The sequence below is a fragment of the Barbus barbus genome (assembly GCF_936440315.1).
Source record: "Barbus barbus genome assembly, chromosome: 1".
Classification (NCBI taxonomy): Eukaryota; Metazoa; Chordata; class Actinopteri; order Cypriniformes; family Cyprinidae; genus Barbus; species Barbus barbus.
This window is the reverse complement of record NC_136729.1, coordinates 30,517,380-30,529,124: the sequence shown is the minus strand read 5'-3', so window position 1 is coordinate 30,529,124 and position 11,745 is coordinate 30,517,380. Positions and strand designations below refer to the sequence as shown.

The 11,745-nt window shown below is 36.8% G+C and overlaps 1 protein-coding gene across 1 annotated transcript in view; it reads right to left on the bottom strand.

Moving 5' to 3' along the window:
- Window positions 1-1,221: 1,221 nt before the first annotated feature.
- Window positions 1,222-11,745, bottom strand: part of LOC306873523 (potassium voltage-gated channel subfamily KQT member 1-like) — a 35,913-nt gene continuing 25,389 nt past the window's right edge. The window contains exons 14-18 of the mRNA XM_079422869.1: window positions 7,530-7,605; window positions 5,758-5,852; window positions 5,470-5,516; window positions 5,225-5,286; window positions 1,222-2,359 (exon numbers count right to left, since the gene is read on the bottom strand). Coding sequence (XP_079278995.1) covers window positions 2,144-2,359; window positions 5,225-5,286; window positions 5,470-5,516; window positions 5,758-5,852; window positions 7,530-7,605 — 496 coding nt within the window. The 3' untranslated portion in view covers window positions 1,222-2,143. The remainder of the gene's footprint in view (window positions 2,360-5,224; window positions 5,287-5,469; window positions 5,517-5,757; window positions 5,853-7,529; window positions 7,606-11,745) is intronic.

Here is an 11,745-nt window from a genome sequence, read left to right as displayed (position 1 = left end):
TTTTCCAATTCCAGTTCACTTAAAGAAAACAAATAATATAATAAAAATAAGTGATTTTTCCCTCAGTTGCTATCATTTATTTTTCTTTCTGTAAGGACATCACTTTCCCAACATTGCTACCCTTTTTTGACAAACATCTGCAATTTGCAGCAAAACCATCAAAGCATTCATCTCTGTGTTGTAGCCCTCTCTATTTCAGAGCTGTTTCTCTTTCACTAATAAAACCCATAAAACTAGTGGAGGCACTGGCAAGCTGTGTCTTCAAGGCTGGATACACCTCTATGGGTTCACTAGCTTGAATTAATGGCATTTGGTCCCAAAGTTTGCTCAGTGCTCCCAGAGACAGTGACAGCAGTACGTCCTTTTAAACGAATAACAAAGGCTTATCATTTATCTGGCGGCATATGTGCCAGACCCCCTCTGTAGCAGGCCTGCTCTCTGTGGTGTCTGCCAATACTGTTGTCCTGTTGATTCCATTGTTGACATAGTTGTCCTGCCTTGAGGAGGTATAGACTAAAGCGTAGCAGGCACTTGTTTTATTCCTTGTCCCGTTTGGGACCATTTTTTTTCTTCCATTTATAAGCCAGATATGGTATATCTGGTTTGGTTTTATTGACTTGAGATTAAGTCGGCACAAATGGCTAAAGAGGAAGCTGACATCCTGGTTTGCTACTTCAGCTTTCCTGAAATTTAATCCTAAACCCTCAAGAACGGTCGTGAGATAATAAAGACAAAATTGTCATGCTTTTCAGGAATGCGTATGTGACGGAATGTCTGATTTGTTGCACATATTACAGGTGACAATGGTCCATATGAGAAGCTGTGCGTGAACAAAGGCAGACTGGACAGCCGTGTTCCTGCCCAGGATAAGGTCAGAGGGTGCACATGTAGTCATCCCCATAGCAACAAAGCCCCTCACCCCTGAGAGCAAATGTATTGTCATAAGATCAGAGGTCACGGTGCTCCCCATATGGTCGTGTGCTGCATAAGTCATTGATCTGTCGGGATACTCTAAAGGAATTCTGAAAGTGTCACTGAAGGACTTTTAGAAAAAAGACAACTGCTCCTGAATGCCGTAAATGCCTCCACACCAGCATAAATAGCACCATTCTGGCCTGATGGCAAAGGAAAAGAGCGGGAAGCCGGACTGCCCACACACTTGTGTTTGAATAGCAAAGACGTTTGACCTCATGGAAACATTTCAAATTAAAACACCGCAAACATGAGAAAGAAAAATCAATGTTTATTCAGGATAGGACTTTTGTCAATGTTGCGTTTTTGACACAGCACTTCATAAAAATCACAATTTGGATTTGGAGAATAGAATCAGTGTTTGTAGGATACAGTATTTATTTAACAAAAACTACATTCATATTGGTGAATGAACATACATAAAAACATGAGTGAGAGGACAGAGCTAAGTTTTTATGCTGCTGAAGTTAAACAGTATTCACAAATGTGTGTGCCTTATTATAAGCTTATTAGAGATTCATAAACAAGAGCAAAGAGCACACATTTTGTTCCTGACAACAGAAATCATTTAAAAACATTCAGCAATAACCCTCCAAAATAAGGCCACAAAGTTCACATTTGTACTCCTAAAAATAAAGGTTCTTTATTAGCATCTATAGTTCCATGAAGAATCTTTAGCATCCATGGAAACTTTACACGACACAAAAACTTCTATATAGTTAAAAAAGTTCAAATATTCTTCACACTAAGAAAATGGTTCTTTTAAGAACTGTTGACTGAGAGGTTCTTTTGGGAACCCACTGGTTCTTTTATGGCATCACAGCAAAACCCCTTTTAGGACCTTTATTTTTAAGAGTGTGGAGCAGAAGTATAACCACTCGCACAAAATATGGAAAAAAAGTTGTTGTTTTTTAATAAGAAAATAACTGAATAAACAATATCAAAAACTCAAAATCGTACTTAAACAATGGTATTCTAAAAATATGTATACATGTCTTTTTGCTTTAAAAATATGTCTGAAAAAATATAAAGATGCACAGGATTAGTCAGACAAGAAGATATCTTAAACTCAGCTCATGCTGAACCTGAGCCAAACCTGATCTCTTATATTAATTCTAGCTGAAACTGGCCCAGTATCAGGCACTCTGTGGTTTTGTGCTGCTTTAGCGACTCAGCTGTCCTCATGAATAACAGTTGGTGTGGACAGTTGCTCAGAGCTGGTCAGGCTGTCCTGTCTGCTCGGCACTGACAGGCTGAAGGTGGCTGATTGGCGGTGGAAGCTGCTACGCAGTTCCTTCCCTCTGGCCAGATCTACTCGTCTCTCCCTCGCCAACATGAGGTTGAGAGATTCTGCAATGCTATTCAGTGTCCTGTCCATGTGTGTGATCTGTGGGGAAACGAGTGTGTGGCCTCAGCACATCTTTCAAAACAGTGTCTAAAATAATGTCGTCACAGTGTCTGTGTAAATAACGTCATAAACAAGAGTCAAACTGTCAATACAAAACACCAGCGACTGATAAAAGATCCCATCTGTATAAATAGACTAGAAAAGGCAATAATTCCATTCTTTTGTATGTTGTAAATGGGATTAAAGTTTGATCAAATAGGCGATGATGAATAGTCGAAACATGAATAGATTAGGCCACACTAGTTAAAAGTGAATTGAGTGGAAACTATTATCTTGTCAGTACTAAAGTTATTTAACATTGAAATAAAGGGCCATTTTGGTGATACCCTCTGATATTTTCATAAACTATTTTGAAACATGCACTGGAAAAAATTATAACACTGATTTAAATGTGAGATTTGAAGTAAAAAGACTGAAAATAGTATTTTGTACTGTGGTAATCTTTGTTTTATTTATAATTTGTCTAAGAGCAGTTTATGTGTCTATGTGCATGAAAAACAACATACATCAATACCAGCGGGGATTCTTGTTAAATATTTAAAGAGATTCATGTTTGAGAGGAAGAAAACTGTCAGAGAAATACTTGTTATTCTTCATTTTACAGTTGGGGAGCCAAATGTCTTGAGGTTCTTTCCCTTGGGTTGAGGCTAAGTGACGTGTGGAGCCAGTGCTGTCTACACCCCATTAGAAATAACCAGACGAGTGTCTCCGTGCTGAACCACAGTTTACACAATGATAGTGGCACCACACTCACATACAAACACATGCACACATGGACAAACACACCCCGCCATTTGAGCATGTAAACATATACAGCAGTTCCCCATATAGACATGAATGCAAGCATGCACACTGCTAACCACAGAGAAAAATCTTGAGTCAAAGCTTAAAAGGAACATTCATCAAAAAAATACAAATTCTGTCATTTATTCACACTCGCATACAAGTTTGTCGTAATAATCATAATAAAAGATCACATTTACTATTTTGCCCCATAAACCTTAGAACTATTCTCTATTAAATAGAATAAACTTGAAATTTGATGGAGAAATCTTTAATTGGGAAAACAATATAAAGCCTTATAGTAGTCTGAATAAACAGATTACATGTATTTTAAATAATAATCCATAAAAACATATAAACTAAAAAGTTTGGGTTCAGTAAGATTTTCTTTTATGTTTTAAGTTTAAATTGAAGTTTTATTCAGTGACAATAAAGATATGTATAATGTAACAAAAGATTTATAATTCAAATAAGGCTGTTTTTGTTTTTTCTATTATGGTTTCCACAATAATATTAAGCAGTACTGGTTTCAATATTGATCATTTTAGAAAATGTTCCTTGAGTTCCTTGTTCCTTGAATAATGGCTGCTGCAAATTCAGCCTTTGTCATCACAAGAATAAATTACATTATAAAATATATTAAAATAGAAAATGATTTTATTTATTTATTTATTGTAATGTATCACAGTATTGTATATTCACTGTATTTTTAAAATGTTTTAATAACATAAAAGAAAAAAGGATTGTTTCCAAACATAAAAATGCCCTAAATGTGAAGAGAGTTCAGTCAGAGTGTAAGAAGAAGACTGTGTCAGCGATGCAGTAATGAGTTACTTCAGATGGGTGTTTGCATAAATGTTAAGGCTATTTGTTCCTGTTTACTTCAGAATTATGGGAAGAAGAATGACACTGCAAGGGGCAGGGTATCCTGTTCACAGACTCTACAACTGTTCACATTTTCAAACAGTTAAAAAAAAAAGTTAAAGATGGCTGGTCCTGCTGGGAAATACTTAATTTGGCTACTCAATGCATCAGTCACTAGTATTGCACACAGACATGTGTCTAAAGTGAGCCAATGAGATCAAAACAATCCTAAAGTCATCTACTTTTTTTTTTTTTTTTGATATACAAATAAAAGGCAGCACAACTGAAAAAAGATGTCATCTCTCCCTAAAGATATGTCAGCTATGAAACCCGTAAAAAAGAACTAGCTTTTCTAAACATTCTCAATAAAGCATTTAAAACATGTCGAACAGGCTTTTTTCCAGGCATTTCATACAATGAGTCAATTTGCTTCTACGAAACATCTACGAAAGACAAAGAGGGAGAGAGTGAGTATGTGAGAGAGAGAGATCATGTGAACAAATGTGTACGCTGTTTCGAGTTCGTGTCTGGGATGAGAGCTGTTTGTAAAAGGATTTATGGCTGGAGTGGCAAATGAACAGGAGCAGAGTGAGTGTTTGTAGAGCTTCTGAATCCCCGTCATTCTGAGAGGCCAGCAGACCTCTCATTTTCACACACACACACACACACACACACACACACACACACACACACACACACACACACACACACACACACACACACACACACACACACACACACACACACACGCACACACACACACACAAAACCCAGAAAGCTGTTCTTTTTAGAGTCTTAACACTCTTATCAGCACACATCACTCACAGAGAATGTTTGAGAAGTCTTCACAAAGTGATGTTTGATTGAAGGCAGAGAAAGAGAGAGGTTCCTTCTGTCTCCAGGTTAAGGCTTGATGAATGAAGCTTACAGATCCTTATCAGTAGAGTCCTTGCTGAACCAATTGTGTTGTGTGCATTTGCTAATAAACTAAAGAACTGGAACTTGTTATTGTTGTACTAATGAGTAACCTCTTGGAAATGCTTGGTTTCTGAGTTTATTGCACAATAAAATTCAAAAGCATGTGGTATCAACTGAAAAGATATTTCAGAAACTTGAACCCTCAATAGTTATAAAGTTTTCCCTGTGTTTTTACAACACAAAAATGCAATAAATGTCCAGTAATATTCAAGCGCTTACCTTCTCTTCCATCCTGTTGAGTCTGGAGCCAATAGTGTTTATGCCTTTGTCTTTCATGCGCTCTAAAGGAGACAAAAATGGTGCCAAGAAAAACATCATAAAAATGCTCCACGAATGTGCACTAAGACTACGAGACAACAATAAACAGCAACATTAAGAACAACGAAGGGGTCAAACTGTAGCAAAACATTGTGTGGGGTTGAGGAATGAGAGAGGAGAGAGGGTAATGAATGACATAGCTTTACCTGAACTTGTCTGGAAGAGGGACAGCTTCCCTAAGGACTGATCCAGTCTGTCAGGGCAGTATGCAAAATGTTGATGTACAGAAATGGCAGATAAAATGTGAAAAGAACAGTGACAGGGATGGATGTATTTTTAACTTCTCAGCTTTATTTACCCAAAGGTAATGAAATAGTCATTAATTTTGCTATTATACCTATAAAATGTCATCCATTTATAGCAGTTAAAGTAAACACTTTTCTCAACACACGCTTAACTGCTGCTAAGTGATATAAAGTGAGTCCTCATCCCACCTTCTCTGTAGCTCCTTGATGCGCACCATGAGGTTGAGATGACCCTGTGAATACTGCTCAATGACATCCCTCACATCATACGGCTTACGTGCTTGCTGCAAAATCACACATCCATGCAAAAACAGCCAAAGTGATATAATATTTTAATTGTAATTAAATAATAATATTTAATAAATATACAATACTATTCCAGGGTTTTGGGTCTGTAACGTTATTGAAAAAAAATACAGTAAAAGAGTGTGAAAAAAAAAAAAAATTAAATAAATATATATATATATACACACACAGACATTTTTTCAGTATTATTTTATGAATAGTATGCTCAGCATTTACTTGAAACTGAAATCTTTATAGAAGTTTTTACTGTCACTTTTTTGATCAATTTAATGCATCCTTGCCGAATAAATTAACAAAAAATACTGACCCCAGCCCAAAGTTTTGAACGGTATTGAATAAAAGGAAATATGTGCATAGGACCTATGTTAATATTTAAATGATTTATTTTTAACATACCTTATTTATTATTATAGTACATTAAGCTTTTGTGATTTTAAGATTTTATCATTATTGTATCATTCTTACACTTTGAACTCATATTAATTGAGAGAATGCATTTGTACTTTTCATAATTAAACTGTCACAATGCAGGACTATTCAAGGGAAATACACAAAAAAGTTAATTTTTTCCTTACACATTTCTACATTTTAAACATGATCTCGCCTAGGGCGGGCCCTACTGGCTGGCCCTGTATATGAGTGAAACTTTAGATGAAAAATCTGAAGAATCAAATAAGCATAAGGGTGAATTTTTTTTACTTAATACAACCAGCCTAAAAAAAAAATCAAACCAGCCCAAAGGGGAAATATTTCCTTTTGATTGTCAACTTTGAGGAAACCTCATCTACTGACACCAAACGTACATCCTGATCAAACGCTTAATCACTGCTCTCTCAGGGCATATCGAGCACAGGTGATGCTGCTTATGGCTATTTCAATTTATTTGAGCTTCCTGACTAACACGGGGAAAATGTGTGAAGCTCCACGTTTGCTACAGAACTTAAGCTCAGTTTGACCAACGTCAGTGAAATAACCAAACATTCACACATCTCCGGCACAAATTACACAATTCAGGAGAAGCTAGAGCCATTCAAAGGAGGGTAAACACTGTCATGACATCAGACACAGCCAATCTAGCCAGCAGCATCTGACAAACACTCCAAAGTGTGTGTTCTGTGTCACAAGAGTGTGTGAGAGGAGGGGAGAAGGACTTGGAGAAAATAAGGGGATTGAGAGATGACTGAGGCTATAGCGGGTCAAATGAAAGGCTGGCGAGAGGATGGGAGGGCAAAAAGAAAGGACAAACAAAGTGCAGTAACAAGTACCAAGTATCGCACAATTGCACAAAAGAGGAGAAAGTGTGTACAGCTATTAAGGTAATCCTCTGACATTAGCATGTATTTTTGAGGACTCAGGCAGAGCATCTGCTGTTACTGAAAGAGTCCCAACTCAAGATCTTCCCTTCTATACGTTTTGAAAAGACACCTTATTCACTGTTTGCACTGGAATTCATGAAGGAATGTTAATTACTGGAAAGGTGAATTTAAAAGCCACTTATCCGTAAAATCACATAGTAGCTCTTACACTACAATCAAGAGTAACAAATCTGCATTTCTGCATATATTATTACTAATTATAACTCTGCTAACTCTGTAACATCTGCTAATTTGATTAGCCTTTAGTTGCGTTTGCAAACAGAAAATAGAAATTCTTACCTGGAACTTCTTTTTGGCCACAAAGTAGAACATTCTCTGGATCACACGAATGGCAGCTCGATGGGAATCACGCAACCTGTGTGTTTATGTGTCATGATTAGTATGGAGAAAGATACTTAAAGCCCATTTTAAAGGGATAGTTTGCCCAAAATGAAAACTGTGTTATCATTTACTCACTCTCATGTCATTTCAAACATGTATGACTTTCTTTTTCAACTGTGCAACACAAAGATCATTTGAAAAATGGCTGCTTTTGAAGTAATGACAGCCAATGATGTTTTGACCCCACTGACTTTCATTGTATGGGCAAAAACATTCTTAAATATATTGTCTTTTGTGCTCCACAGAAGAAACAGAGTCAAACAGGTCTAGAATGACATAAAGGTGAGTCAGTAGGATCAATTTTTGATGAACTATCCATCTCTTTATATAGTTATATGATAGTTCACCCAAAAATCATAAATTCTGTCATTAATTACTCAAACATGTAAAAGCTTTGTGCATCTATTCCCCTGAACACACGTCGAAGACTGACACCGAAGAGAACAAATTGTTGAATAAAGTCATTATTTTGTTTTCTTTGTGCACAACATTTATTCTTGTAGCTTCATAAAATTAAAGTTGAAGCACTGATATCACATGGACTATTTTAACAATGTCCTTATACTACCTTTCTGGGCCTTGAACCTGGTAGTTCCACTGCTGTCTATGGGGGATAAGAAAGCTCTCGGATTTCATCAGATTTTGGAGTGAACTATCCCTTTAAGCCTTAAGATTATTGAAGAGTTTTACAGTTTTAGGAAATGAGAACTACATTTCTGATGTAGATGTTTTATCTATGGTCATAAATGTGGCATCTGACATTATGGTTGTATATGTCACCCCTAACTAACTAAGCACAATCAATGACCTTTCACATTTTCAATATCATTTGCAAAACAATCCTATCAGCCTCCAGCAGGCCCTTCAGGTGCAGCCCCGAGCCACTCCAGATGCTGTTAATGTGGTCAGGACTTTTGCAAGTGTCCATTGAGCACAAGGGTCACGACCAGGACACAATGTCTAAGAGAAAATACAAGGTTCTCATTTGCTTTTCAAAGGTTTAAAAAAAATCACAGATTTGGTGGGGGGAAGGGCGCTGACTCCCAGGAGACCCAAGGTTATCTAGGGTATGGAACGGGACATTGTCTCAAAGAAAGCCGAAGTATGAGAGGTACACTTTCTCTTGCACGATGGCTATATGCGATACGTGCCTGTATCATGTTAGCATGCTAAGGCTCGTGTCTGTTGCATGTCACTCTGACAAAAGATGGAGCGCACTCACACAAGTTTCTTTAAAATGCATTAGCAGTAGACTGGCTGCAGGCTATCAAGCCTCATTGACTTAATGGACATGGCTGGCTGACAGTTTCTGGTTTCTCCCTGGCTGTGGGCTACAGGGAAATGAGGGATAAGGCATATGCCGTGCTCCAGGCAACTGCCAATTTACTGCTCTTTGGTGCCATACTCTAGACTTCAAGCAGCATCCCTCTGGGTTATATTGCCAGTGGTTAAATAGCAAGCCTTCATAGCTTTGAGCATTATCATACCCACTGCAATGCAACGCCTGTTACGTTAGCATTAAAAGGGGAGGAAAGGAGGTAATGGAAAACTTCAGATAACAAAAACTGATACTATTTTGCATACTTAGTATAACTTAGTTTATGATCTATTTCCATGCATATATAGGAAACAGCTACACATCATAATTATGATAAAATAATCAAAGCTAGTATAACAAAAATAGAAGCTTGGAATTATGCTGTAAACAACCGTTTTGATTTAACAAATGTATATTATTGACTCTTCACTTGTTTACTGCTTTTACTTCACTCTCCAGTCCAACTTATCTATCTTAAAAATGCATAAATATAATTAAAATCTAAATTTTGTAGAGAAATTAGTATTGGCACAACATATATGCATATTTTCTAGCATATAAATATTAAAATGCTGCATTTTAATATAACAACCATGAAAGGTCTTTATACCATGAGAAACATTCAGTCACGTGCAAACTATTATAAATAGTATATAAACAGTATTTACTTAAATTATAAATAATTTGTAAAATTCTTTACTATCACTTTTGATCAATGTAATGCATCCTTGCAGAATAAAAGATATATATATATATATATATATATATATATATATATATATATATATATATATATATTTAAATACACCAACAGTAACAGTAGTATATAAAGTTATATTTATACATATATAAGGAAATTAATTCCATACAGGTTTACAGCATGTCAAGTGCTGTATGACTCTTGAGCAATAAATGTTTATGGTATAATGATCAGTGTCACATGCATTTCAGAGATCAGTATGGTAGGAAGATCACGTTTTGGTGGAACGTTATTTGAAACTACAGAATACAGATTGATAAATTGGAATTTGTCCGCGATCTGCAGAGTTCAGGAATCATACCTCCCTGGGTGCTTGTCATTCCAATGGAGCATGCAAAGATGACAGAGAGAGAGAGGTGGGGAACACAAGAGATAGAACATGGGAACCACCCCATCTGTCCCTGAGGCAGTGCCACTTCCTCTCTCCAGTCATGGTTACCAGCATAGCAACGCTGGTCTCATGACCTCAGCAGGGTCACCATCTGCCTCTAGTGCTGGCACAAAGCCTGGCTAATGGCGAACACTGGTGGAGACGTACGCAAAGGGAGAAAGACTCCCACTGGGACAGAGAGAGAAAGAAAGAAAGAAAAAGATGGAGAGAGACAGACAAACAGACAGATAGGGAGAGAAAGAGAAAAGGAGGCGATCATATGAGGTCTTCTTTCTGCCAAAGGCAGACTGCAAATCTCTCTTCCGTTCCCAATCTTTTATTTATTTTTTTGAGCCTGCTAAACAATAGTAGCCAGATGTGAAAGAAACTGCATATCCACTGGAGGGCCACAGATCACTGGAACACGCAAAGAAGTTAGTCTAGACCGCATTCACGCTGCATTGTGTACCTTAATGTCCCACATAGAGCAAGACATCAAAGGGATAGTTCACAAAAAAAGAAAATTCTGTTATCAGTTGCTCATGTCGCTCTAAACCTGTATGCATTATTTGAAGCCTTTATGTATAATGCATTTTAAAGGTAGTCATAATATGATTATGTATGTATGACCCTATTGATTTTAAATGCAAAAAAAAGAAAAAAAGAAAAAGAAAATTCAAAACAGCATAAAAGTTTATACTTAAAATCTGAACTGTGAGAAAGACACAAGATTTGAATGTGCAATTCTGAGAAAAAAGTTTTTAAGTCACTAGTGCTAGCTTTTGTCACAATTCTAAAAAGAAAAGTCATAGTTGTGAGATATAAAGTCAAATGTGTGTGTATGTGTGTATTTATATTATTCCATGGCAGAAACAAACCCCCCCCAAAACTGCAAGATGTGAACACAGAATTAAAAGAAAAACATATGAATTGTGATATTCAGCTCATTAGAGAAAATTGACAATTTAACTTTTTTATATAGCCTACATGTGGCAGAAACAGGGTTCCATGATATGAGGCTGAGATTGACAGAAGTTTCATTTTTGGATTAACTTTAAGGCATTGGTTTACATTAATATACAGATCACAAATTAAATCCATTATGAAATAAAAATCAACCCATTTTGTGCAGTTTTAATTGTTCAAATACAAGCCGATCAAAAGCTGCATTATATTTTATAGGCAAGCTGAAGATCTGAGTTTGCGTGCTTGTACATGTAAATAGCAAATGATGTCATACTTGTGACAAAGGCTGTCATAATTGCACCAAATAAAGATCAAAGAAATGCGTCATGGGACAGGAAATAAACACGCCATTAGTACCATCAACACTTCAGGCCAAAGTCTCAAACTCCCCACCTCCAGTTAACTCTAACGGGACGTGTTCAGCAACATTTGGTCTGTGGAGGTGATCTCAGCATGGCTCTACATGCAGTGTTAGATAATGACATCCACCCTTCTGTGCATCTACTATCCCTCATTAGGGGTAGATGAGAGAACACCTGATCCAAGGTCAGCGACCGCTCCTTAGGGCAACATGTGCAACATCTTTTGTATTGATTGTGCTAAACTGATTTGATTTTGGGGACGGAGAGCAAGAATTCAGAGGGGAAGGAGAAGCTTAAGAGAGATGTGAACATATTACTGACCAAATTAGTTCTTATCT